A 27,261-nucleotide genomic window follows, 5' to 3' on the forward strand; every position below is an offset into this window, starting at 1 on the left:
CCGAAGACCAGGGCCCAGGGGCTACCTGGAAGCTCCCGGAACACCCCAGGGTGCCTGGGCTCATGCCTTCCTGCACATGTGTGGGCACAGACATTCATATGCCCGGGGGCAGGAAGTGGGTACAGCTGGGGAGGGCGCCTCATGGACTTGTGGTGAGAGATCGATATGGGCAGAGATCTCTCAGCCATCTGCTCTCCCCCAAGCTGCTGAGTGCTCACTGCAGCCAAACCAGGGCCCTCGGCTTCTCCCAGGGCACCCTGGCATTCCGGTCCAGGGTGCGAGGCTCTAAGGTTCCCCCAAGCATAAGAGCCCCCAAGACGGACAGGAGTCAGCAGTGCCCCCAACCCAGAGGGGACAGAGGCAGCTCACAAGCTCTGTTCCACATATATATCTCCCTAAGAAGGAGCAACACCCTCCCCTTGGGGTCAGATCCCAATGGTCCTAATCAAAAGGCCCAGAGCTGGCCCAGGAGGGGACCCCAGAGGGATACCCTACCACTCCCATACGCCCACACCAGCCTGTCCCACCCACAAAGGCTCAGGGCCCTATTTGCTCTGCACAAGACTCTGACATCAATCCTCCAGTTTATTTAGGAGGTGCATCCTCAGACACCTCTCTAGGCCAGGCTGTGCGAGTGAGTGTCCAGACCCCCAGCCTGCCCTGCCCACCCCTCCCACGACCTACACCCCCTGCAGACAGAGGGGCTGGACTTGGTCTGGCTCCAAGTGATTCCCATGCTGCAGCCTCCCGGGCCTGGGTGCCCTCAATCTGGCTGGGGCAGGCATGGGGTCCAGCTTTGGGCAGAGGCAGGCACAGGGAGGACTGCCTGGCTGGGGAACCCCTGGGACCTGGCATTTGCACCACACAGCCACCTTCTGCCTGATATTTGTCTTGCCACCAGCCCCACCCCAAAATCTGTATATGTCACCTCTGTGGCCAGTCTCCTCTGTCTGGACAGAGCCCTGAGGCAGAAAACAGGGGAGAGATTTGTGGGTCTTCCCAAGTCCTCCCCTGCCAGTTTGAGCCCTGAGGATCAAGAAGGGTGGCTTCTTCCCTCTTCTATGGAAACAAGCAGCTGTTGACAGCTCAGGGGCAGGTGGAGAGGGGGTTCCTCTCACAGGATCTCCAGGGCTGGAGGGGGTCCCTCTGGTGCTGGGACTCTGAGCTGGGGTCCTGCGGCCTTACAGTGTGCTGGTCTGCAGGAGCCCGTTGGCTCCAGGGCCAGGGGCAGACGGTGGGGACCTGGGGACACCACTCCTATCAGGCCGTGCCTCCACAGTGTCAGCATCGTCGGTGCCCGGGCCCCCGCCAGGCCGGCACAGGACCTTGCGGAAGCTCTGGCGGAAGTTGTCAGAGAGGAAGGCATAGAGCACAGGGTTGGCACAGCTGTTGGCATAGGACAGGATGACCACGAAGAAGTAGGCTCCTGTGGACACGGGTTCCTCGGGCAGCACGACAGCCAGGTTGACAATGTTGACCACAAAGAAGGGCAGCCAGCAGCCGGCAAACACCAGCACTACCACCACCACCATGCGTGTGGCCTTGCGTTCCGAGCGCCGCCGGCGCCGGGCACCCACCCGCACGCCCGAGGCCTTGACTCGCACCAGAAGCAGCAGGTAGCACAGGCAGATGACCAGCAGCGGCCCGAAGAATCCCAGCACGGCTGTGTAGACAATGAACACGGTGCTCCACAGCCCCACGGGTTCTGGCCAGGCCAGGTTGCAGGTGCCCAGCCCCTCCTGCACATCAGCAAACACGGCCAACGGCAGTGACATGAGCAACGAGAAGGCCCACACAGCTGCACTGGCCGTGCGGGCCACCTGGGGACGCCGCCAGCGGGCCCCACGCACGGGGTGCACCACAGCCAGGTAACGGTCCACGCTCATGACCGTCAGGCAGAAGATGCTGGTGAACTGGTTGATGCCGTCCAGCGTGGTGACCAGGCGGCATAGGAAGGAGCCGAAGGGCCAGTAAGACACAGCGTACTGCGTGGCCAGGAAGGGCAGCCCTAGCATGAAGAGCACATCAGCCACGGCCAGGTTCAGGATGTAGATGTTGGTGACCGTCTTCATCTTGGCGTGACGCAACACCACATAAATGACCAACGTGTTGCCGCCCAGCCCCAGCGCACACACCAGCAGGTACAGCAGGACCACCCCGGGGGCCACGGGCGGCAGGGCCCCAGCCGGGGTGCTGTTCCCCAGGGGTGCCGCCCAGGACATGTTCCAGCTGCCTCCCAGCATGGGGGCTGGGAGCTGGGGCTCCATCACGCCGGCCAGCAACCGGGCCGCTCTGTAATGCGAGTGGGAGGACAAGGGGTCAGCTCTGGGCGTCTCCCACAGTCCTGCCCTGGGGGCAGGCTCCCCCAGCGATTAGGTAAACAGATTACTCACGGCCCACTCCCAGAGTCGCATTAAGCAAATGGTTCAGAATAGGAGCCCGGAGGGGAAGGGGCGGTGGAGCAGCCCGGGGCTGACCTGCGCCATGTCACCCTGGGTGGATGGAGACCCCGTGTGGCAGATGAGGGCTGAGAACAGCAGGGCCATTTTCTGCAGGCCTCCCCAGTGGGCCAAGAGGGGGGACAGCACAGTCTGGACCTGGCTGCTATAAGCCGTGCAAGGTAATCCCACAGTGGGACCTAAGGAGTACCTGCCTCCCCACTGTGAGCCAGACCCCAGGCTGCAGAGGCTCTGGGACAGCAGTCCCCTGGGCATGAGCGACAAGAGGGGTCACAACCACCCCACCTCCCACCTCAGTAAACCGACCCCCCAGTTGCAGAGCCTGGTAAGAGGGTGCAGGAGGTGCTAGCTTTGGGCACACAAGGCAGCAACATTCAGGGGAAGTGGGTCCCCAGGGAGGGGGCACAAGTGGGAGCAGGCCACCCGCACGCGTGCACGGCACTGTGACCGCCAACACAGGTATGTGTGTGTGCATGGTGGCACTCCAGAAAGACACGAGTGTATGTGTGTGTGAGTGCCAAACGTTGCATGTGACAGCGGCGGGCGGGCAGTGTCACCTCTGCAGGGAGGGGCATGTACTCGAGATCTTGTTTTTGTGCTTCTGTGTGCTGGAATAATTCATGGCAGTGCTCTGAGCGGGAGGGTGCGTGGGTGCTGATGCTGAGGAGCCGGGAGCCTGTGTCCCTAGAGACCCAATGAGAGCCTGGGGACAGAGCCAGCGCAAGGACCCCCAGAACAGAGGACAGGGCTGCCAGGGAAGGGCTGTGTTGGGAGTGAAGGCAAAACAGGGAAGGCCACCAGCCCAGACCTGGTGCTGCGGGGGGGGGGGGGCACCGGATGGCAGGGTTCCTGGGGTCCCCCAAGGTATCGTGGAAGAAAATGAGGAGGTGGCTCTGCCTTCTTTTTTTTAATATTTATTTATTTATTTATTTCCTTTTTGTTGCCCTTGTTTTTATTGTTGTTATAGTTATTATTGTTGTTGATGTCATTGTTGTTGTATAGGACAGAGAGAAATGAAGAAAGGGGGAGAGAAAGAAAGACACCTGCAGACCTGCTTCACCGCCTGTGAATTGACTCCCCTGCAGGTGGGGAGCCGGGGGCTCGAACCGGGATCTTTACACCGGTCCTTGCACTTTGCACCACGTGTGATTAACCCACTGCGCTACTGCCCCACTCCCGTGGCTCTGCCTTCTAAGGAGCAAAATGAGCATGTGTCTATTTTGGAGAACTACAACTCTTAGGTGTGAAAAAAAATCATCATATGAATAAAACCCCACAAACCACATGCCAGGCCTGCTAGATGGGGTACAGTGGGACAGGGCGGGAGGGGAAGGAAAGCCAGTGGGAGGCCACCCCTAGGGTGCTGTCCAGAGGGCCTGCAGCTCCCACCTCAGTGTGCAGGCAGTGTAGGGGCAGGGGCACAAAGTGATGGGATACCCTCTGTGGGAGGGGCTTTTGGAGAGGTCTCTGTAAGAAAAGTCTCTGTGGGACTCTGGGAGGGGGGGGTCTCTGTGTTGCCTGGTTTGCTCCCCTCACCCCTGCACCCTGATCTGAAGGAAGCTGTGACCCGGTGGCTCACACTGGCGGGACAGAGGGGTGCTGCAGTGTGCTGGTGGGAGCCCACAATCAGGGACACTCAGAGAAGAGCCTCCACAGACTCCCCATGTGGGCAGGTCCCAGAAAGCCCTCCACACAGCTTCAGACTGAGCTCAATGGGGTGTCCCGAAGGAGAGAGGCCATAGCCCCACAGTGCCAAGGAGGGGCTCCCAGCTCCTTAGATAGAAGCTAAGGGCCCCAAGGTGTCCAAGGGCCCTGACCCTGGCACCTGACTTCCTGAGGCTTCCCAACCCCAGGGCTGCCAGACCCCCCCACACACACACACACACACACTGGTCACAAAGGCCTGCGCCTGGTCTGAAGACTGCATGGTCTGCGCCAGTGCCTGGGCTTCTGGGACCCGAGGCCCCCAGCAGAGGGCAGACCCCTCCAGGAGGACAGTCTCTGGGGCTTCTGCCATGCAGGCAGCACTGTCCATACTGTCCATGCCCCGTCTGGGGGAGGCCCATCCCCTGGGGGCCTCAAGGGTGAAAGACCTGAACACAGGAGTTCAGGTGTGAGGGCGCTGGTGGGGTGCCCGCCCCTCCCTCCACCTCAGGACCCGGGCTCTGTGGGTGGCAGGGGCAGACCAGCACTGTGTACCCACCTCAGGGTCCAAGACACTGCCCCCCACTGCCCCGCCTGCCCCCACCCACTCCACATGCTATATAGACCTGCCTCCCACCTGATCTCCCTCCACCTGCTCCCCCAGCCCCCTGCTTCTCCTGCACAGGGGAGACCTCCCTGCCCCCTGCCACAGCCTAGGGAGGCGCCCTCCAGTCGGCATCCCCCCAGCACGACCACCTCCAGAGTCGGACGGAAGAGATGAGTGTAAACCGTCTGGACGCCGACCTGGGGCAGGAGATGGGGAAGAAGTCCGGGGGGCGAGGGGGAGAGAGGGTGGGGCTGGAGCCCTGGGATGCTGGTCGCGGAGACTGGAGTCTGGGGGGCGGGAAGGACTGGAGCCCGGGGATGCTGGACGCGGAGGGACTGGGGAAGTGGCGGGAGAGGATTACAGGTGTGGGAGAGAAGGGTCGGGATGGAAGTGCACTCACCGCGCTGCCTCCTCCACGATGCCCCTCTGCAAGTGTTAGCGCCGCTGGGTCCAGCTCTGGGGGCGGGGCGAAGAGGGCGGGACAGGTCTGGGCAGTGGGAGGATCCTGGGTGGTGTGGGTGGGGCTGGGGGCGGGGTCTGGTGGTGTGGGAGGGGCGTTCTGTGATGTGGGAGGGGCCTATCTCGTCAGGTGGAGCCTAGGCGGTGTGGGAAGAGCGAGTCTGGGTCGTGTGGGCGGGGCGAGTCTGGGGCGTGGGCGGGGCTTAGTGTCGGACGTGTTCTTGTGGTGTAGGGGCGAGGGGTAGGGCTTCAGCATTAAGGGTGCGGGAGACATGGGGTCTGGCAGTATCCTCAGTCTGTGGTCCTTCTGTCTCCTAGCCAGTCCCTGCCTCATTCCAGCGGGAGTTGCAGGGTTAGTCTTCTGGGCCACGTGCATGATGCCAGAAAGAAAGAAGGGATGAGTGACCCCAGCTGGGACTGGGGATCCCCAGGATGCCACCTCCATCTGTGTGCTTCCCCAGTCAGCAGAGCAGCGAATCAGTGTCCTGGTATCAAATTGACCGTCTGGGGCTCTGCATTTCCGATGTCCGTGTGATGTCCTGCTGGTCGTGGGACCCCATCTGAATCCCGATTTAGCCAATGGGGCTCAGAGTGGGATAGGAGTCTGGATGAGCCCCATCCCCCATGCAGCTGCCCCTTCTTGGGGCCAGACTGACCAGCAGGGTGGGAGGGCTGCTGTGCAGCACAGTATATGTATGTGACACCCCAGGCTCGCACAAGCCCCCAGATGCGTGCCCGTCAAAGCATGCGTGCCCCTGCCGCTCCCTCCTTCCAAGTGGGACCCCAGGCACTGAGAACCCACCATGCGGAAAGCAGGCAGCCCCAGGGCTCAGGCTTCGAGTGCAGAGAGAAGTGACAAACCCAGAATGTCAACAGGCTGTCACAGGGCTGTGCAGAGCAGCAGGGTGGCCAGACAGGCCAGCAGACACGGCTACGGAAGCAGGGCAGGGAGGCAGGATGGGCACAGTGTGGCCAACATCAGGTTCCCTGGGCTTGTCTGGAGAGCACTCCAGCTGCCCTCCCAGCCCTTGGATCAGGTGGGTGTCCCCCCACACAGGGCCTGTTCCCTATATGCTTCTTGGGGTTTTTTGACCAGGGCAGAGGTAGGGGAGCTGCTTGTCCCCAGGAGAACCCTGGGGTTATGTCAGCCTGAGCTCTGGGGCTGGTCCCCTGTGGGATCCAGCCTTCAGGGTGGGTTCATGCACACCACCCTTGAGCCCCATGGCATAGGAAAGGTACCTTCCCCTCTCCACCCTCCAGTTCTGATTCTCAAGGGTCACGTGAGGTGACACCCATGGGGACATTGTGGAGGTCAGCCCAGTGTGGAGAACGAATGAGGATTAGCTCAGCCAGCAGCCATGGCAACAGACAGTGTGTGTGTGTGTGGGGGGGGGAGACGAGACAGACTCTGCAGGACAGGACTCCCCTCCCAAGAAGGGCTCCCTAGCTGTACCCTCCCTGATGGCAGTGGCCCCTGTTTCCCAGAGGCTGAGCCCATTTCTGCCACCACACCCCCCACTGTTCAGAAACCACCAGGCCCGTTTGTGTCCCCTGGAAGCTCCACAGAGCAGTGGGTCCAGGGTCATGGAGTCCTCTCGCCACTCCAGGCTGTATCCCCAGCCTGATGCACCCACCTCCCTTTATCCCAGTTAATTCACCATCAACTTGGATGACTCTTCCTCCAAGAAGCCCCTCTGGCTGCTCTGTCCTGGTCTTGGGACCTGTCAAAGCCCCCCACCACAGCTCATACTAGAATCTGGGGACTGAGTCAGCCCTCTAGGCCATGGATGGTGTCAGGCTTGAGTGGCACCTCATTAAAAAGGGGGCATGTGAAAATGTAGCTTCGTAGCCAGTCCAGAATGGGAGGTGGCCACAGACATTCAGGCTCCATCCCTGTGATGGCCCTCTGGATTCCCTGAGGCTCCCAGCCCTCCTCCCTGGGCCGGTTTCTTGCCTGGTGGGGCTCTGTCTCCCCCAAGAATCACAGCTCATACCCCTTAGGCCTGCATCACGGCTGAGTACCAGATGCAACAGCCCCTCCCAGCGTGACTAAGGCCTACCCTGACTGTGCCAGGTGGGCACTGACCCAGGCCCTGGAACAGGGGTGGCTGCCTCAAACCCAGGGTTACTGCTGGTATCCAAGTGGGGCTGTGACCCAGCAGGCCTGCTACCAAGCTGCACCAGGGCCCAGCCCTCCCTAGTCTCACCCATCCATGTCCCCTGGGCCTCAGTGACAAAGGTAATTTCCTTCTCTAAATCTAGAAATCAGAACCCAGGATCCCAGAGCTCCCCCCTCCAGAGACTGGGAGCTCCACCACAGGTCGGGGCCCTCTCTGCATCTGTGCCCCCACCCCTGCTGCCACAGTATGCAGGCTCTCCCTCCCTCGCAGGGACACCCCAGACACAGAGGCGTTCACCAGCATGGCTGCTCTCCTCAGTCTGTCCCTGATAGGGTCTCACTCAAGAGCCCGTGGGAGGGACACCAGGACCCAACCCCAGGCTGATGGCCACCACTGAGGACTGTCTCCTCCCCCCATGAATTGACCACTTTGGTGCCAGGATGGCCACCCACGTGCCCCCTGCCAGGCAACAGGAGCCCCCACAATGCAACCAGCTCCACTGTGCTCAGAGGAACAGAGCGGGGAAGGTGGTGAGTGACCAGGCGGCTGCAACCTGGTCATTTCTGCTTTCCGGACGACCCAGGGTTCCAGTCAATGGCCTAGCACCAAGAGCAGGAAGGGTCCGAGTGCCCCGCCCACTTTCGCCAGGTTTCGGGAACCCTTTGCCAGCAGCGAGAGGGAGAGGTACGCCCATCCCGGACTCACCTCCTACGCCAGAAGCGCAAGCCTCACATCTGCCATCTGCTGGACACGGTGAGTACTGCAAGCAACTCTGGGCCGGACTACAGGCTACATAGTTTTAGGACGCACTACCCAGCCTGGGCCGCCCGCTTACTGCCCCGCCCCCAGCAGAATGGGCCTTCCCTCCAGCTCAGAAGGAGACCTCAGCTGTCACTCAAGCTTTCTTTGAGTCCCCAAGTGCTCAGGCTCCTCAGGACCACGTCTGCTCCCTGCAAGAGTCCAGGACTGCCCCGCGGGCCACCCTCTAGGGAGACCTCTCTGGGTCCAGTGTAGGGGGGGACAGACGAGAGAAAAGGGTGTCCCCAGCTAGGTCATGCTCTGCTCATTGTTGAGTACCTACCCTCCAGAGAACTTGTGCCTGCTAGTCCCATGGCCACTCAGCAAGTCTGCCCAGGGACCGCCAACTCCCAGGCCTGAGGGGCCCTTGCTTAGGACCTGGCCTCCTGAGTCACCTCCCTCCCATTTCTTCCAGGCTGAGACCCGGGACCAGCCTGAGCTGCCCCCACTCCCTGCTAATTGCCCCCCGCTAGTTCTATGTGGCCTGGCCCGGCAGCCTCCCGGAGCCCATGACCAAGGATGGCCACCAGAGGGCGATATCAGCCCACACTGGCTGTGGAAGACCCTGGAAAGTGGACTGCACCGGCTGAGCCTTGGCCAGAAGGCAGGTCCTGGAAGAGCCAGACAGGGTCCCCACTCTACCCCGGCTGTGTGGTGTTGGTGGGGGGGTGGTATGCGGGCCCAGCCGGCCAGCCCCAGCTGCTCCTGCTGGCTGGGCCCTGGGCAAGCAGGCAGCCTGGCCGCCCCTCACCCCGGCAGCTGGCTGGGGACCCTCCAGGGACGCGGTTCGGCCCGCGGCCACACCTGCCGCAGCAGCTGGCCCCAATCCCCATGTCCTGCCGATGGCAGCCCTGAGTCCTCAGCCAAGACAGCCTGTCCTCTGCTCAACTGGCCTTGGGGACCATGACCAGGCAGACAGCCAGCACCGTGGGCCGGGGTGCCAGGACTGTGGGCAGGTCAGGCAGCTGCCTGGGGCCGTGCAGGGACACATACTTTCTGCTGCCTGGGGGACCTCAGGGGTCTGCACCCCATGCTCAGACCCCAGAAGGTGTATCCACCCTCACTCCCCTTGGTCACTGGGAACCCTCACTCCCCTCGGCCATTGGGGAAGCCCTGCCCTGGTCAGGAGACAGGCAGGGCAGTGGCCACAGAGGGGTGTCAGGGCCACAACACAGGGTGTGGGCATTGCTGCCTGCCGGGGGGTGGGTTGCAGGTGTGATATCACAAGCCTGCACACCTCATGCTGTGCCACCCACAGAAGAGAACTCTCACCAACCTGTGTGCTAGCCACTAGCCAGGGGCTTGGGGACTCTCTCTCTGCCTTGTCCTCAGCCTCCCAGAGCTGTCACTCACTCCACTGATCCCAGTACTCTGTCTGTGGTCTGTGGACCTGTGGGACTAGCTGGCATCCCAGTGCCCTATGTGGCTGCAAGGGCATTTGTGGGAGGGGGTTTCCCTGCTCAGAGCTGGGGACACTGTGATCACAGAGAACTTGGGCCCTGACCAGGGGGGCTGGAAGCAGCACAGGAATTGGGGGGCATTGGGACAGCTCACTCTCTGCCAGTGAGCTGACAGTGAGGGCGGGGCCTGGGGCACTACTGTCCCTGCACCCCTCCAGTCCCTGTCCCCCCTTCACCAGCATCTGCAGCCCCTGTAATGGATCCTGGGGGGCTGCAGCCTGGCTCTAGTTGCTTCTGGCTCTGTAGTATCCGGCCCAGCTGTTGTTGGGGGGGGTGCACGTCTGTCCTGGGGACCAACAGCTGCAGGCCCGGAAGCCCCCACCCGCCCCAAAACAGGTGTGCCCCATTGTCCTGGCCCCGTCTGCCAAAGCAGGGGTGCCTCTACTTGACCTTCAGGCTAGGCAGGGCACCCCTCAGAGTGCTCTCTGAGGAGCATGGTGTTCTTCCTGGAGGGGAATAAACCTCCTCCCTGACTCAGGGCCTGTCCTCACAGCCCCCTCTACCACCCAGAGGTCCCTAAGCTGGCTGCCCATTTCCCAAGAAGCCCCAGTGCCAAACAGAGCCCCCCTCTCAGCCCTGACCCCACCTGGAGGGTCCTCTCTGCACCCCAGCTCTCACACCCAATGCCCACCGGCAGCCCCAGCACTTGCCTGAGACCACCCAAGGCCCCCACTCCCACGGCTCCAGCCTGGCACACTGCTCCCTCCCATGGGCTTCTCTTCCAGATGCTGCCGGCCAGGCCGTAACCACTCAGTCTTCCTTTCTTCCAGACCCTTCTTCCAGCCCCCACTGCCCCTCAGTTCTGGCTTGGCTGGGCGGCAGCTGGCTGGGTCTCCCTGAGGGTGACATCAAGCTGGGGCACCCCTCAAACTGCTAGGTCCCTCATACCCTGGAAGTCCAGTGAGGAGGCAGAGAAGAGAGGTCACATTGCCCAAAAGCCAAAGCTGGAGTGAGCTCCATACAGTGCCCCTTCCAGGGGACCTTATGTGGGTGCAGGAGTGGGTTTTGGGGTGACTTCAGGAAAACCTGCTAAAGGGGCCTATGGCAGAGGGGGCAGCCCCCAGCCTCCTCCCTCACCCCTGTAGCCCCCTCCTTCCACGCATGTGGGCAGGGCACAGCTGCGGTTCAGCAGAAGGAAATCCTTGGCTTCACGCAGCCCCAGGACCTGGCGTGTGAACAGCTGGGAGGGGCTGTCAGGCCCATTGCCCAACCTGAGGGAAGGACACAGTCTGAAGTGGGGGCAGGACAGAGCCTCCTCCCAGGAGAACCTGCACCCTGGTTCAGAGAGCTGCCTACCCGACTAAGAGGCCTTCTCCAGTGTGGGTCCACCTGCTCTGAATAGCAACCAGATCCCCAGGGTCAGTCCTGGGGCCACAAGGCCATGGTCAGGTGGGACCCCAAGTCAGTACTTGGTCTTGGATCAGGTGTTGTGTGACAAGTGACCCCATGACCATGCAGGTGGCATCCAACTGACAGCGGACCCTTGGGGGAGCCCTGGAGCCCTCTGTGTGCAGTCCCCACAGCCAGACTAGCAGGAACCATCCCCCCACCTTCCCTGGAGCCCTCTGTGTGTAGTCCCCACAGCCAGACTAGCAGGAACCATCCCCCCCACCTTCCCGGATGCAGAAACAGTTGCAATTGGGGAGGGGGTTCCCAATGCAATCAAAGAAACAACTCCGGGGCCCTCCCCACAGGCAGCCGCACCAGTGCTCAGAGCCCCTCCCCTGATGCAGTCACAGTAGCAGTTCTAGGGGACCCCTTCACTGATGCAACCCCACTAGCAATTCTGGGGGACCCCTTTCCACATGCAACAAAACTAGCAGGTCTGGGGGATCCTCCCTAGCAGGAGGCGCCCAGGCCCAGGGGCAGCAGAGCAGAGCTGGCACCGACCCTGGCAGCTCTGTGCACCCAACGGGGTGAACAGGGCTCAGTCCACTCAGCCAAACCCAAGGCCCCAGCAGGGCCTGGCAGCTCCCACGTGACCCCTCCCAGCCGCCGGGAAAAATGCTGGCATGGCTGGGGCGCGGGTGGTGGGGCGACTGCCGGCTGCCCCCCTGGTCCCTCACAAGGGCCCTTTGTGTGGCCGCGGCTGTGGGCAGCAGGTGGCCACCGGGTCCCACACGCCGTGCGGGCAGAGGAGGGCACAGCGGGTGGGGGTGCACACCCTCCCAACAGAGCCTCATGAAGGGGCCCTTTCTCCACCGGCCAGGGGGTGGGGAGCAGAGCTGGCTGCACCCAGGACGCACTTCAGGCACCAGGCCTGGGGGGGGGGGGCTCCTGGAGGTGGTGAGGGTCTGGCCAGAGAGCCTGAGGGGCCTGGCATAGGGGCAGCTCTGGGGCAGCCCAGGGGAGAGCTGTGCTGGCACTGCCAAGCCGCCTGCCCTCCAATAGTCCCTCACAGTCCTTGTATGCACCCCAAACAGGCCCAGGGGCTCATGAACCCTGAGTCACCCACCCCTGTGACACGCCCCTAGCCCAGGGGGACAGCCAGTCTTGCAGCAGCAGTACCCCACATGGCGTGTACCCTGGGGGTATTCAGCATGCCATGATTCTGATGGGGGTCAGAGCCCCTTCCAGTCCCCCAGCCCCAGCAGCCCCATCCCACCCCACAGAGCCCCATGCAGCAGGGCTCTGAGCTGCCCTATGTAGACCCTCCCCAACCACCCCTACCCTGGTGGAGGATCTGGCACTGGCAGGCAGAGGTGATGCTGAGGTGGGAAGGGTGGGCGACTGTGGGTTCTGAGTCCACTCAAACCTGGCTCTGAGCCTGGACTCCCATAAGGGCCCTCTGGTGCCTGGGGAGCCAGCCAGAGCCTCCCAGAATGGGGGGAGGGGAGCTGGTGGGCCATGCCTGCCAGTGTCTGGACCAAGCCCTGGATCACCCAGGTCTCTTATGAGACCAGTTCAGCCCAGACAGAGCCTCTGGACCCACACTGGGATCTCCGAGAACATCCTGAGCTGCCCCTCCCAGTGTGGTTCTGCCCTGGGCCAAGCAGGACCCCCAAGGCTGGCGCTGGAAGGGGTTCCGTTGGAGCCAGCCTCAGGGAGCTGGTGTCTGCCGTCAGTTCAGCTCACTGTGTGCTTGGCCAGCAATAAAGGGGGGGGGGGGGAACCTGGGCCAGGGGCCAACTCAGTGGGAGTCCAGCTGGGTCCCCCAGCCCGGCAAGGGCACCCCACCAGGAGCCTGCTGCCCCTCCCCAGTATCACGCTTGGCCAGGCTCCTTCTGGCCTACCTCATGCCCAGGGAGGGAACCAGGGAGGACTCACTCCCTACCCTCCCTCCCGGCTCCAGCAATCTACCACTCTCTGGAGCCTGGATTCAGCAGTGCCCAGCCAACCCTCCACATCACTGCTCTAGGTCCGGATGATAGGTAACACTCCTAGGAGACCCCATCACCCAGCGGGTGGCCAGGGTGCCAGTGGGTAGGAGAGGGTGCCCGGGCCAGCCCCCTGCAGCCTGCTGTCATGGCACTAATCATTTCCCTAGCCAATCTGGAGTGGGATCAGACAGGGAATTCCACAGCCAGAGAGTGGAGCCAGGCCTCATGCAGAGCAAGCATGCCCGCCCGGCCCAGGCAGCAGCCAGACTCCATCACCCACCATCTCGCCTGAGGCCAAGGGGCCAGGGACCAGGACTGAGGCCGGGACTCCAGGGGATCATCCGCCCTGACTAGGCCTCACACCCATGGACTCCCACCAGCGGGAGCTTCAACTGCCCCAAGTCAGCCACATCCATGGGGCAGCGCCAGTCCTTGGACGCAGCTGTGACATGGGCCTTTCCCACCTCACCAGGCGCAGATCCCCCTGCAGGGAAGGGACCTGGGGCTAATGCGACCCCAGCTCTCAGTGGCATACTCTCTGTGCCCCCTCCCGCCCAGCTGCCAGGCCCCTGCATGGGAGAATGTTGCCACAGGGCCTTTGCACACACTGTCCCTTGACTTCCGCACAACCTTTGCATGAAGGTCCTGGTGAGTCTGTCACGGTCTCTTTGCATGATGGAGGTCTAGCTTCACCTTGTGCTTTCAGACAAGCAGGGCCTGGCTCCTGGGACAGGAGGACACCGTGCAGCCAGGCTGGTGGTTGGAACAGCAGGCACAAGCTTCCAGAGGGACAGGCTCTAAGCCCTTCCCACATGAGGCTCCACCCTGTCCCCTCCCAGACACCACTCTCCACCTCAGCCCAGGTCAGGCTGTGACACAGACCCACACACTTTCATCCAAAGCATCTCCAAGTCCCACTTGCCCTGAGCCCACTGTTCTCCAGAGCATGCCCTGTGCCCTCCACCCACTGACTCCCCCACCCTAGGACCTCCCATCAGCCACTCACCTCAGGATCTGCCCACCCACTGACTTTCCCACCTCAGGACTTGTCCCCTCAGCCACCTGGGAGCCTGGGCTGGCTTGACTCGGTTTCCCCTTCTGCAGAGGATAAGGGGCTCAGGGGAGCTGGGGAGGACCTTGGGCCACAGGCAGCGTGTGGAGGTACTGCTCTAGGGAGCAGAATGGCCCCAAGGGCTCCACTCCCTGTTGCTTGCAGGAAACTCAAGAGCTGGGGTGCAGCCTGCTGAGGGCTAGGAGACCTCTGCCAGGTGGGAGGTTGAGCAGGGACCCTTGGGGCTTCCAGGTGCCGTCCTCCAGCAAATGGGCAGCCTTGGGGAAAGCCAGGACACCCGGAGGGCTTCCCACCAAGCTCAGCGCCCTGAGGATCCCAGGGGGCCCCATCCGCCCCTGCTTTCTGCCCAGGCCGGCGCCTGCTGGGCCCGCCTCCCCACAGACGCCACCAACTGCCTTAGGAGGTCAGGGGCTGGAGCCTGAGGCTGGCGCGGCAGGGAGCCCCTAATTACAGCATGCAACATCCGGACAGGGCTCCCCAAGAGCCCACTACCGCCCTCCTGGCCTGGTTCCCCCAGCTCTGAGGCTCACGAGGAGGGGACATCCCTGCCAGCCCAGGACAGCCCCGTGTGACCTCCAGCTGTCTGGGACCAGGAGACCAGAGCCAGCAAGAACATCCTGACAGAGGATGGGGGGCTGGGCAAGGGTGGGGTGAGAGGCACAGGACAGGGGCAGGGGGCAGGGGGCAGGGGGCAGGATGCAGGAACCCACCTGGACTGGAATGTCAATGCTCCTCAGAGTACCAGAAACTGAGGTCTTCAGGCACAACACTCAGGAGTAGAATGCCCCCAAGCTCCCTGGCTCCCCTGCAGTCCCTCTCTCTGAGGGAGCAGTCCCTCTGGTCCACACCTGCTTTGGGGGTCCCCCAGGGTGCAGGCCCAGTGACTCCTGCAGGGTGTGACCCAGATGCCTGGACTCTGCACCAGGCGTCTCCTCCAGGGGTCCCACCAGGTGCCCAGTGGGTGAGCTGCTGAAGAGGAAGAAGCAAGTGGATTTGGGATTTGGGGTGCTTTCCAGACAGATAGGAGGTGGCCCCGCCACCAGGGCCACCTGGGTTCTGTGGGGGACAACAGCAATGGCTGGAGTCCTCTGGAAAGACATGAGGCAGGGGGGCTGGTCCTATGTCCCTCTGTGGCAGGATGTGAGTGCACCTCCAGTATGGAGGGGAACAGAGGCCATGGGGTCCTACCACAGGAGAGAGAACCGCTGGGAGTGAGGTGGGAGCCTCTATTTCAGCCAGGAAAACCCCACTTCCCTGCTTCTGTCGGAAACCCCCAAAAGCAGAAGTTGATTCAGATGACCTGAAAGCCCCGGAAGGTCACCCCAGGGTGAGGGACACTTGTCCTTGTCCCCAAGCCCCACTGCACCCAGGGGCTGGGACCCAGAGGGGGAAGCTCTGGGAAGCCCAAGGTTAGGCTGGGGGCAAAGGGGGCCTGGCCCTTTTCTCCACTGGGCACCTTTAGGGTGGGTGGGGCATGTGGGCCCTAGGATCCTCCCTCTACCCTGCACTCCCCTGACCTCTGCCCAGTGTGATGGGGTTGGGGTTACTCTGAGACTGAGCACCCCTGGGAAGGGGTGCAGGCAGTGCAGGAGAGGACAGACACCCCTGAAGACTGCAGCTTTCAGAAAGTTCTGACTGCCGCCCCCTCATGCTGGCAATGGCTAGGACCTGTCCTGTCCTGCCCAGCCGCTGGTCTCCAGGTCTTGACGCAGGAGGACCTGGTTAGTCACCCCCCCAGAGGAGGCCTCCCTCCCAGCCGGCCACAGAGCCAGGGCCCCCACAAGTTAGCCCAGTGCTCCCCACGACCCCCAGAAGGCCCTCTAACAACCCAACCCCTTTCACCCTCAGGAGCTGCGGTGGGAAACTTCTTGGACACCCGCGTCCCCATGGGTAAACTGAGTCCCCAGACTCCGGGGCCTCTTGGTCCCGCCCACTCGCAGAGTGTCCATATGCAGGCTTGCGCTGCCGGGTTCCTGCAGGCTGACTAGGGGTCCCAGGCCTCGTGCAGACGATCCTCCCCTCCTCCGCCTGGCGGCTTTGTACCCGCGGGAGCGGCGCCCACACTCCGGATCCGCCGCGCCCGCCGCCCCCGCCGAGCAGCTAACTTGTGCAGGGACAGGTGCGGGCGCCCCCGCCTCGTACTCGGGTGCGCTGAGGCGTCGGCGACCGGGGGCTGGCGGCCGAGCTGTCTGTGGGGCGCCCCTTCCCTGCTGCTGGGTGCCCCTCCCCGCAATTCCCAGCGGCTCGGCTCTAAGAGGCCCCCTCCCCGTGCCACTCCCTCGCGGATCTGCTGGGACCCCCCCACCCCAGGGCTCAACCACCTCCCTGTGTCTCCCCCTCCACGTGTCTCCCCCCACCCCTGCTAGGCTCTATTCCCCTCCCCTGGTTCCAGCGCAGTGCGCCCCACCCTGTGTCCACTGACCCCCAGCTCTGCGCCCCTCCCTGTGTCCATGCCCCCCCCAGCTCTGCGCCCCTCCACGTGTCCTCCGTGCATCCCCCTGCTCTGTGCCCCTCTCTGCTCGCTTTTGTCTTCCATGGACACCAGCATGGAAGCAGGGTCTGCCCAGCCCCTGAAGGACCAGTCACTGCCCCGCTGGGGGGGGCCCAGGGCAGCTTCCCATGTGCACCCTATGCCCCCCACAGTCCAGCATTGCCCCCCCCCCGCAAACACCTCCTCCCCAGCCCCTACCCGAGAGCCAAGGGCAGCCCTGGACACTGGCCCAGCTCTAGCACATCAGTGTCCCCTCCCCCAGGGTGAGGAGTGATCCCCCCAGTGCAGAGAGGGGGTGAAGGGACTGTTCATCAAGACCCACACTGGGCACGCTGCAGCTCAACAAGAAGTGCCAGCCCATCCCAGCACCCTCCAGCTGCCCTGCCAGGCTCCCACAGCCCTGCCCTCTGCCTGTCCGGACTGGGTGTCTGGTCAGCAAGCTGCTGGATGGTGATGGGTGTGTGGGTGGAGGATGGAGGATGGATGCTGGGAGGGGGGTGCTGGGGAGCATGGTGCCCTTCCAGCAAGCCAGCTCCTTGCTGCCACTGTGCTGGATGCCAGCTCGGGGTGACATGTCTTGAATGACCACTTCTCCCCAAAGCCTACCCATGAGATTCCCAGCGTCCGGGCACTGTGGGTAGAAGTTGCTATGCTGCCAAGGCTACACATGGACCACAAGGACGCAAGGCCTAGCTTATCCAACACTGGTGCCCTTGGCAGGAGCTCAGACATCTAACTCCCTTCTGCCCAGGACTCCCAGGCACTGTGAACTCTGTCCCTGCTGTGAGTGAACAGGTAGGGCCTGAGGCCTTCTGCCAGCTCTTCCTCAGTGAACCCAGGAGACCCCAAGAGGTAAGGTCAAGTGCTGGCCACTGTTATTAGGATGCCCTCTCCAGCCTGCCTGGGGCTCTGCTCCACCCTCCTGCCCAGTGCCCAAGGAGGGGCTGGGGGGGCCTCAAGCATCCCAGTTTGCGGGTGTGCCCCCCAACCCCCACTTAGTGTTTCCTGCCTGGCAAGGGCCGTGGGTGGTGCTGCCTCCTTGCTGATGTCTGGTGCCGTGACAGCAGCAGGCAAAGCAGGGGCTCTGGGGAGGCTTTCGGGGCTCTGGGGAGGCTTTCTCTGCTCAGCTCCCCTCCCTCTCCCCCGCTCCCTCTCCCCCACCCTTCCTTCATCCCCCCCCCCCACCAGCCGCTTCTCACAGGCTGGGGGCACCCCCACCACAGCCTGGGTCCCTTCTGAGAGTCCAGGGCCCAGCGGTCAGAGTGGCTAAATATTTACTGCTGTGTCTGCCCACAAAAATCCACCCGTGGTCCCACCGCCTGTGCCCTCAGAGGGGAGGCCCTGGCCACAAAGGCAGCAGTTCACCAGGCTGGGCTCGCAGGCACACAAAGAGCCAGCAGGGCCTTTGTCACCCCAGGCCTTTGTCACCCCCAAACCAGCCTGCAGCCCTGCATGCCCTGGGGCTGGCCCTGCGTACGCCTCTAATTAATGTTGTCATTGTGCCGAGATGGGGGGGGCCTGCCTTCTGCCAATCAGAAGCCATTAGCATGCAGGGCCAGGCTGCCCACACCCCACTCAACCCTCTGTGGGCTGCACCTGGGGATGAGTGTAGGAGACATAGACCAGAGCACTGGAGGACACAGCAGTGCCTGCCCTGTATCTCTGTGTACATCGCCAGCCTATGCTAGAGGGGAAACTGAGGCATGTTTGGCCAGCAGAAGGGCTTCCAACTGGAAGGACACCAAGCCTGGACCAGCAGTCCCCACCATCATCTTGTCTCCAGCAGTTCAGTGTGACATGAGCCCAGGGGTGCTGCACTGGGGAGTGTTCCTCTCTGGGCAGTGACCTGCTGTGCCCAGGCCAGAGGCTGGTCTGGTCCCAAGGACTTTCTGTCAAGCCAGAGTCAAGGGTAGGGGCATGGGGCTCCCTGCAGTGATAAAACTCAACCTCTGCCCTGTGGCCATCCCTTATAGCAGCTTCCAGGGTGCATCCTGTAGCCCCTGAGGCCTGAGACCCTTCTGGGCACCATCCACCAAAGGTTGGGTGGACCCACTGTGACCCCGGGGACAGCTGGCCACTAGGAGGACACAGGCCAACAGCACCTGGGACGGGCAGGGTGGGGCCCAGGGGCTGGGATGAGAGACACCCAGTCCCCCTTTCTGAGAGTTTGTGCTCAAGTGGAGGCTTCCCCTGGGGGACTGCACCAAACCCTCACCAGCCAGAGGGGTCACAGTGCTGAGTGTCCTTTGGCATTTGAGGAGAGAGGTCCCTTGAGTTCCAGAACTCCCAGGCATGGGTCAACCTCTGCTGGGTTGGCAAGGTGCCCAGCCGCTGGAGTGGGGAGTGCTGAGGCCTTTCTGGGTGGGGGCCTTGGGGGTGGGGCAGTCCATCCTCCCCAGAGCAGCAGAGCTCAGCCACAAGACACCAGCCAACTGGGCTGGGGTGGTCAGCTGTGAGCAGGGCTCCAGAGACAGCAGTGGCCCAGCCACAACATGGGGGCCCTGGTGAGGCACCCCCTCCTGGAACAGAAAGGGCCCCCTCATCAAGAGTGGATGCCAGGAGTCATTGGTGTGGGGTGTCTATGCCAGAGCTCAAGGCCCAGATGGACCTAGGCAGGCAGGCTGTAGGGGTGCCCCTCACCTGAAGGCCCTGAGGGACATGGGTGTGTCTGGGGCCTGGACTGCACCATGCAGGTAGTGGGGTGGGGGGAGATACACCCCTGCTAATTGGGGGGGGCAGTTACCCTGTGGATCTGAAACCCTCAGGATCCTTCCCCACACATGCTGCCTCAGCATGGAGCCTTTGCTCCCCAGGCCCCTCCCCTCACACATGGGAAGGGGAGCTGCCCCACTCACTGCTACCCCCAATGGCATCTTCCTAGAAATGCTTCCTGCCAACCAGAAGTGTCTGGCCCCTCTGGCTCCCTGCCAAGGCCCAGAAACACAGCAGCCACCAGAGAGGCAGCCTGGGGTTCAGGATTGGGGACTTCATTGTGCCTGTGGGCATCCCCCACGTAGGCCTGGGGCCTGGCTCCCAGCCCTCCATCCCAGAGATCTGTAGGCCCAGAGCCAAGCAAGACACCTGTAGAGAGGGTGCTCTGATTGACTCACCCCCCCCCCCAGATCTCACCTGCTCTGGAAAGGGCTGACTGTCCCTGCCTCAGAGGGGCTCCCAGTTACAGGGAGCAGAGGGTGAACCCTCTTTGTGACATGACTGCAGGGTCCACCCTGGGCTATGGACAGAACACACAGAAGGCAGTCCTGTGGACAGGAAGCATTTTAAAGTCTTTTCAAATCATTCTGCACAAAAGTTAGCGCTGCTTGTCAGAAAGTGGTGGTGAGACACATCGGAGCATGGCAGGAGGGCTCACAGGACCTGGCCACCAGTCAGCCAAGCCGGGGCTCCCTACCCCAACCCCAGAAAGACATATGCTAAGGCTTTTTTGTTTTTGTTTTTTTCTAGAAAAAAAAAAAGGTAGGAAAGAGTAGAAAAATACAAAGAAGCAAGTCCCCAGGCATGTCCTGTGTACAAAGATTTCAAGGCACAAGTTTCTGTGACATGATGTCCTGGCTGCTTGGAGGTGCTCCTCTTCTGAAAGGAGGCTTCTGGATTGCTTCGTGGAGGCTGCTCTGCTCAGAGCCTAGCAGGCAGTGACCCCAGGTCCGAGGAACCCCACCCAGGCACCACAGTGGGCAGGAGTGCTGCCTACAACCCCAGCTCCTCCCTCAGCCCCCCCCCAAAAAAAAGCAGGGCCCAGCCCCACCTGCCCTCCTCCCCCAACTCTATCTCATTCTCATCCTGTTCCTTCACCAATCGCTTCGGTTATTACAGACAAAATAAAACAGAACATAAATACATTTGAACAACTCTCAAAACAAAGCAAACACGTTTAAGCTTCGGAGATCAACACTAAAAACTCAAGTAAGATGCGAAGCCTGGAGGCATGCCCCCGGAGCCCAGCCTTGTCCAGAATTAGCCAGCTCAGCCCCGAGACAGCCAGTGCCACAGACGGTGGTCCTAGGAATTCTGGGGGTCTGGGGAAGGGGCTGGCAGGTCCTGTAGCACAGCTGGCCCGAAAACTTCCACCTCATCCTCCCCATCACTTCTGTCCTTTGGGCTGTGGCCACTATGTCTCATCTGCTGAGACAGGGCACCAAGTGCCTGCAGGGCAAGGGGCCAATGGTTGGAAGTGTGGGAAGCGGGGCAGCTCCTGGCCCCCAAGATGCCAAGACACTGGGACCCGAACACATAAGTCACCAGAGCCCCAAGACACCAGGCCCTGGAACTTGAACCCCAGTCACTAGGCCCTAGGACCATGGGCCCCCAGGTCACCAGCCCACCCCCCTCCCAGGCCCCAAGACACAGGGCCACAGGGTCCCGGCCCCTGAGGCTCAGGGCCGGGTCAGGGTGGTATAGACAGGTGGGTCCCAGTTACTGGGGGGGCTGTGTGCAGGCGGCAAGGACAGCCCATTGAGCAGGGGCGAGGCATAGGGCCGGCGGGATGAGTGGAAGTAGGAGTACTGGTAAAGGCTGGATGGGTAGCCGGGGTATGGGCCATAGTAGCCGGGGGCCTGCAGGTCAGTGTAGTCACACTGCGCGCTGCTGGCCCCAAAGGAGCCAGTGGTAGGGGTGGCATAGGAGCCGAAGTCGGCACGGCTTGGGGAGGTGCGGGCAGGCTCGCCGTAGTGACCAGGGCTCAGCTGCTCCGTCTTGATGTGAGGCCGAGGGGTGGCCTCGCAGGGGGACGTGGTGGTGGCCGGGGATGCCTTGGGGGCCCAGCCTGGGGCCGAGGGGTGTGTGTAGGTGGCACCCCCGTAGCTGCCAGCGGCAGGTGGGCCAGGCTCGGTGGACAGGGTGGCATGGCCGCTGAGCGGCAGGTACTGGTCGAGCTCATGCACGTCGAAGGCGTCCATGTGGCCCATGACGTCGCTGCTCAGCTCTGAGATGTCCACGTTGCTGAAGTCGATGTTCTGGCGCCCCCCGTCCAGCAGGCGGCGCCCCTCCGCCTTCGGCTCTGGCTTGGCCCCAGGGTGCAGCTCCGTCTTGGGGGTAGTGGGCGGGGTGGGCGGCCCATGGGTCTGCCCTGGGGACAGAATGGTGTTCCAGCATGAATGACCCTCTGTGGGGCACAGGCTGGCGCCACTGCCGCTGGCCACAGGTACCATCAACAGCTTTTTGTTTCCCGGCCAAGCCAGACCCAGACCTTAAGCCCCAGAGAAGTCAGCGAAACACTGCTGGTTGAAAGGGGCCCCCCCAGGGCTGCGAGCTCTGCCAACTTGGCCAGGCCCCCAGCAGCCAGGCTGGACTCCACCCATGAGCCCCGTCCTGAAGCAGTGCTGTGCCCACCCTGCGGAGCCTGGACCACCCGGTCAGACCCAGCTATAGGGCCCAGGAGCAGGGTGCCTCCAACAGACATGGAGAGGCCAGGGGTGCCCACCTGGGGCTGCCCGTTGAGGACGTGCGTGTGGCCCCGCCGTCCCTGCAGCCCTCCCTGCGGGCTCTACCTGTGTGGTCTCCGTGGTGCTGCACATCTCCCAGCCCGGAGTCCGCCTTGTACCCGGCTCCGCCTGGCGGGTGGCCCAGCTCAGCGCCCGAGTCCGAGTCGCCCTGGCCGGCCTTCACGCTCTTCCTGCGGCGCGGCTGGTACTTGTAGTCCGGGTGGTCCTTCTTGTGCTGGACCCTCAGGCGCTCGGCCTCCTCCACAAACGGCCGCTTCTCGCTCTCGCTCAGCAGGCTGCGCGCAGGGCAACACCAGAGGTCAGCGCAGCTGCTTCCCGCCTGCCAGCCCGCCCGCCCCTGCCCACCCCCGCGGTGACCTCCCCGGGGCGCCTGGAGGCGGCAGGGCAGAGGGAGCAGACTGAGGGACCCCTCGAGGCCCCAGGGACCCGCCCGCTGGCACCTGAGGCCACGGCCCACATGCTCAGAGCTGGACAGAGGGTTCAGACCGGCCCCAGGCTTGGGTTTGTGGGGAGAGGCACGGAGCCGGTGCCCACAGCCCACTGCCACGGAGCGGCCAGCTCCGGGGTGGGGGGCCTGTCACTGCCACCCTGCCCGGGGGAGGGGACCGTGGGGGCAGGGAGGGGTCCCCGGCAGGCCGCCCCACTCACCGCCACAGCTTGCCCAGCGTCTTGCTGAGCTCGGCGTTGTGCAGGTGCGGGTACTGGTCGGCCAGCTTGCGGCGCGCCGCCTGCGCCCACACCATGAAGGCGTTCATGGGCCGCTTCACGTGCGGCTTGGCCTTGAGCGCGCCGCCCCGCGCTGGCATAGGCACCAGGCTCCAGTCGTAGCCCCGCAGCACCTGCGACACCGCGTCGCGGATGCAGGCGGGGAAGCGCTCGTCGCCCGGCCCGCGCCCCGCGCCCTCCGAGCCCGCCGGCGACGGCGCGTCCGCGTCTGAGTCCTCCGCTAGCGACATGGCGCTGCCGGGCGGCCGGGTGCGGGGCGAGCTCGCGTCCAGCATCCGGGCAGGGCTCCCGCCTCCCGCCTCCCGCCTCCCGCCTCCCGCCTCGCGCAGCAGCGCCCGCTCCGCCGCTGCCCGGCCGGCAACAAGTTTCTTTAAGCCGCTGCACCGGCCCCGCCCCGCGCACGTGGCCCCGCCCCGCGCCCGTGGCCCCGCCCCGCAGCAGCCCCGCCCCCACGGGGGAATGAGGGTTCCGGGGGAGTGGGGGTCCCGGAGGACGCAGGCCGCACCTGGCCCCGGCCATCCCGCCCCTGCTGCCCTCACTGGGCTTTGGGGGCGGGGGTCCCAGCTTGGTGGGTTCTGGGGGTGTGTCCCACGCCCCGCCCCCACAGGATTGGGGGTCCCCGGGTGACTATGCGTCTGCGCCCCCTCCCGGGCCCGCCCATGCAGCTCGCACCGCCCCGCGCCCCCATATAGCCTATGGGGACTGGGGGGATCCCGGCTTAAAGAGGTCTGGGGGATGCGTCCCGCCTCGCCGCCCCCCCCCCCGCGCCTTTAGAGGGACCCGGAGGTCCCGACTTTGGGGGCTTGCGGGGATGTCTTGCCCTCGCCTGAGCCTCCACGGGACCTTGGGGGTGTGGGGGTTCCGCCCCCACGCCGCGCCCCCATCGGACCTTAGGAGGCGGGGGTCCTTTTTGGGTAGGGCTGGAGGGGGTCTCACGCCCTCGACCCCGCCCCACAGCCCTACTTGGACCCCCTTCCCGGGAAGCGAGGGGTGCCGGGTGATACCCGGGTGGGTGGTCCTAGGGGTCCTGGGAGTCCCATCCTGCCCGCGCCCCGCCACTCCAGCCCCGGGCGGGGTGGCTCGCAGCTCGGCCCCGGTGCCCCCAGCGCCCCGAGTCTGTGCGGCTGGACCCGCGTGGGAAGTTCGGGCCGCTGACGGAGGGGCGGGGCTGGCTGACCCGGGCCGCGGAGTCCCTGGGGCGGCCGGGCGGATGGCGTGGCCGGACGCGGGGGCCCAGGGCCTTCCGGGCGTGACCCCGACTTGGGGCCCGCGGGTCTGGCCGGGCGGGCCTGGGTGGTCCTCGCCGGGGCGCCTGCAGCGAGGCTGGGGGCAGGGAGGAGACTGTCCTAGGGGCCAGTCTCCAGTCCCCAACCAGGCTGCCCTGACTCTAGGCCTTGGGGGGGGGGGGGAGGTCTCCGAGGGCGACTGGAACTCTCCAAAGCTGCTGCAACCTCCTTTTGAACCCAGGCACGGGATCCTCTGGGCTGGTACCCCTTCTGAGCCCACCCAGTGGACACTGCCCGGACCTTAGTGGCTCTAGTCAGGGGCTCAGGATAGCACAGCTTCCAGAACTCCATCTTCCTTTCTCTGCTGAAGAGATGCCGCCTCCCCCCCCCCCCCCAGCTTTGGCAGGGCCCCTCCCCTCTGGGACCGCCCTGGGGGAGCCTCCACCCCTCTGCAGTGGAAGATGCCCAGAGGGCTGGAGAGGGATGGAGGGGGACAGCATGATGGTGGAGCAGAGCTGAAAGGAGTCCCACCTGAGCACTGCTCAGTCAGGAGAGCCAGCACCTTGGCTTCTCAATTCCTGCTCCCAGAGACCCCAGGAGGATCCAGCACAGTGTGGCTCCCAGGACTCAGCTGACCCAGGAGCGAGGGGGGATGAGGCTGAGCTGCCCACTGCACCCAGGCTGGCCAGCCTGCCCCTGTCCTCCAGGTGGCAGTGATCCCCACAAATCTGGGCCACCACTTTGTGGGGTAGGTAGGCAGGGCACCCCTGTATGGGAGGGACACCAAGGCCTGCCTTGAGGAGAGAAGTGTGTTTCTTGGCTGGGCACCTCCCGGCTGCCACCCCACACACCCGAGCCTGCTGTTCCTCAGCGCCCCCCCCCCCATACACACACACACACACACACACACACACACAACCATCACCACCAGCCTGGCCTCCCCTCTACCTCAGCCTGGGGCTGGGCTGGAGGCAAAGTTTCCATGCCCTTCCCACCACAACCAGGCTCCTGTAACGAGGGGTGTGGCACATAGCACCCTGTGCCCCTGAGACAGGCTGGGTTGTGTCTGGAGGGCTGTAGGGAAGCAGTTCCAGGAACAGTATCCCCCCACTGTCCCCGCCCTGACTGTGTGTGTGTGTGTGTGTGTGTGTGTGTGTGTGTGTGAATGGGTGTGTATGTGTGTCAGTGAGTGAGTGTGTATGCATGTGTGAATGTGTAAGAGTGTGTGAGAGGCTGAGTGTACAGCAAAGTTGGGCAGGCGAGATCAGACTGCCACATTGATGGTGACACCATGTCCCCTGCTGGACCTGGCCCAGAATGTGGGGAGAAGCTGAGCCCTGTCTTGTATCTGAGGTGTCTCAGGGACAGGACAGAGGACCCTGCCTCCCAGGGCTGGCCAGTCCCCAGTGTCTGAGCCCTGACCTAGAGGGGCCTGGCCTCAGGAGACTGCTGTACACCGTGGAAGCCTGTGAGGCCCCCAGAGTATTGGTACTGTGATAATGGCCCACCTGGCAGAGTGGAGGCTACCCCAAGACAGCCCTGTCTGCCTACTGGGTCCCATGGGGAGACCCTTGCCCACTGAAGTCCCAGCTGCCCCATGTGCATCTGCTCCTCCACACGTGTGGGTACATGGCATCCCCCTGCTCCCCAGCAGCTGGGCTCACAGGCGTCTGGGGTGGACTGGCTCCATCCAGACCACGGGGGGCGCCTCCCTGGTCCTGGAGCTGCTGCATCTCCCCACTTCACAAACTCTCACCCGAGAGGACTTCAAGAGAATCCAGGCAGAGGACCACTTTGAATCTGGGACATTCGATGCCCTGAGACAGCTGTGGCCGCCGCTGCTGGCCTGCCCCCGCCCCACAAGTAGCTCAACCCCTGTGCCTGTCTGTCTGGAGTCCCACCTGTGGCTGTTGGATCTGGGCAGCCTGGGGGCCTCTGAGCAGCCCCATCGTGAGGGGGTGAGGGGCCCCCAGCTTCTGCCAACAGCAGCATCTGCGCCCCTGGCTCTATCCTCAAGCCACGAGCCCTACAAAGTAACAGCAGCACCCTACATCAGAAACTCAGCCTTCTGTGCCAAGACTGGGCTGGGCCCTGGCTTACCTCTTGGAGCCTCTGACTCAGCTGTCCAGGCCTGGTGCCACCCGGGGCAGCTCACCGGGGACCCTGGAGCCTCAGGGACAGAGTGCAGGGTACCCTGGAGGAGGCCACCTTACTGGGCAGGCTGAGGAAATGTCCCTTTGTCCTGAGGATTCATCTTTCCTTACTGGAAGAGATGAGCCGTCCTGGGAGGGAGCAGGGCCTGGAGGGAAGTGTGCTGGGGAAGCCAGCTGGTGGTCTGAGGTTCCCATCCCCTGGGGAGGGCCTGCGGGCAGTGTGTCCAGGAGCATGCCAGTGAGATTTACTCTGCTCTGCACACAGGCAGCTTCCCAAGCCCAGTACTGAGCCACCAGGTGCACCTTTGGGGAGAGGACATGCTCCCAGGAATGACCCTGCAATCACACAGTGGCTGCAGGAAGTCTCCAGCCCCCAGGCCTCAGGCCCCAACCTCCCAGGATGTCAAGCCAAGGTTCTTGGGCTTAGATCACCAGGAGCAGAGGAAGCATCAGGTGGTCCTCGATGGCAGGATGGGGGTACTCAGTCATCTGCTACTTAAGGTTCAGGGTGACTTTCTTGCTGCAAGACTGAGATCAGGGAGTCAGCTCCCTGGTGGGGGGCTGTGGGGAGCAGACTCACACTCCCTGTGGGGCTGCTGGACAGTGCAGGGCTTTCCGTACTCCAGAGAAGATTCTTTTTTTTTTAACTTTAAAAAAAATATTTATTCCCTTTTGTTGCCCTTGTTGTTTTATTGTTGTAGTTATTATTGTTTTTTTTTAATTTTTGTTTTATTTTATTTTTTAATATTTATTTTCCCTTTTGTTGCCCTTTTTTTAAATTGTTGTTGTAGTTATTGTTGTTACTGATGTCATCTTTGTTGGATAGGACAGAGAGAAATGGAGAGAGGAAGGGAAGACAGAGAAGGGGAGAGAAACATAGACACCTGCAGACCTGCTTCACTGCCTGTGAAGCGACTCCCTTGCAGGTGGGAAGCCGGGGGTTCGAACCAGGATTCTTAGGCTGGTCCTTGCTTAACCTGCTGCACTACCGCCCGGCTCCCTCCAGAGAGGATTCTAAGAGAAAACACAAACAGGGCTCAGCCCGCTTGAGGCCCTGTGCCCCAAGATTCCTACAGAGTACCTCTACTCTGAGTAGCTGGGGGACAACTGGCCCCTCTGCTCCAGGGTGCTGGTATGAGCACGTGCATGGTCAGCATCAAGGGTGTCATGAAAGGAGCGGGCAGGCACGTGGCCCACACCTGCCGCCTGCTCTAGACTTGGCAGTTGGGCATTGGGGCAGGACGGCCTGAACTGACCGCCACCCGGG

General features: G+C 63.0%; 2 protein-coding genes across 2 annotated transcripts; both read right to left on the bottom strand.

Annotated features, from left to right (window-relative positions):
* Positions 1–625: 625 nt before the first annotated feature.
* SSTR5 (somatostatin receptor 5) lies at positions 626–5,164 on the bottom strand. The gene is made up of 2 exons (XM_007528068.2): positions 5,111–5,164; positions 626–2,292 (listed from the first exon to the last, which is right to left on the bottom strand). Exon 2 carries the CDS (start codon positions 2,265–2,267, stop codon positions 1,182–1,184), a length of 1,086 nt encoding a protein of 361 aa, XP_007528130.1. The 5' UTR covers positions 2,268–2,292; positions 5,111–5,164; the 3' UTR covers positions 626–1,181.
* Positions 5,165–19,695: 14,531 nt separating this feature from the next.
* Positions 19,696–22,963, bottom strand: SOX8 (SRY-box transcription factor 8). The gene is made up of 3 exons (XM_007527995.3): positions 22,538–22,963; positions 21,935–22,164; positions 19,696–21,513 (listed from the first exon to the last, which is right to left on the bottom strand). The coding sequence occupies exons 1-3, from the start codon at positions 22,888–22,890 to the stop codon at positions 20,822–20,824; spliced, it is 1,275 nt and encodes a 424-aa protein (XP_007528057.2). The 5' UTR covers positions 22,891–22,963; the 3' UTR covers positions 19,696–20,821.
* Positions 22,964–27,261: the final 4,298 nt, after the last annotated feature.

Source organism: Erinaceus europaeus, chromosome 15 (genome assembly GCF_950295315.1).
Source record: "Erinaceus europaeus chromosome 15, mEriEur2.1, whole genome shotgun sequence".
Taxonomy (NCBI): Eukaryota; Metazoa; Chordata; class Mammalia; order Eulipotyphla; family Erinaceidae; genus Erinaceus; species Erinaceus europaeus.

Coding starts and splice junctions, on each gene's coding strand:
- SSTR5 (XM_007528068.2), bottom strand. CDS start 2,267: ATGGAGCCCCAGCTCCCAGCCCCCATGCTGGGAGGCAGCTGGAACATG.
- SOX8 (XM_007527995.3), bottom strand. CDS start 22,890: ATGCTGGACGCGAGCTCGCCCCGCACCCGGCCGCCCGGCAGCGCCATG. Junction 22,165..22,537: donor ACGCTGGGCAAGCTGTGGCG/GTGAGTGGGGCG, acceptor CCCTGCGCGCAG/CCTGCTGAGCGAGAGCGAGA. Junction 21,514..21,934: donor GCACCACGGAGACCACACAG/GTAGAGCCCGCA, acceptor TTCTGTCCCCAG/GGCAGACCCATGGGCCGCCC.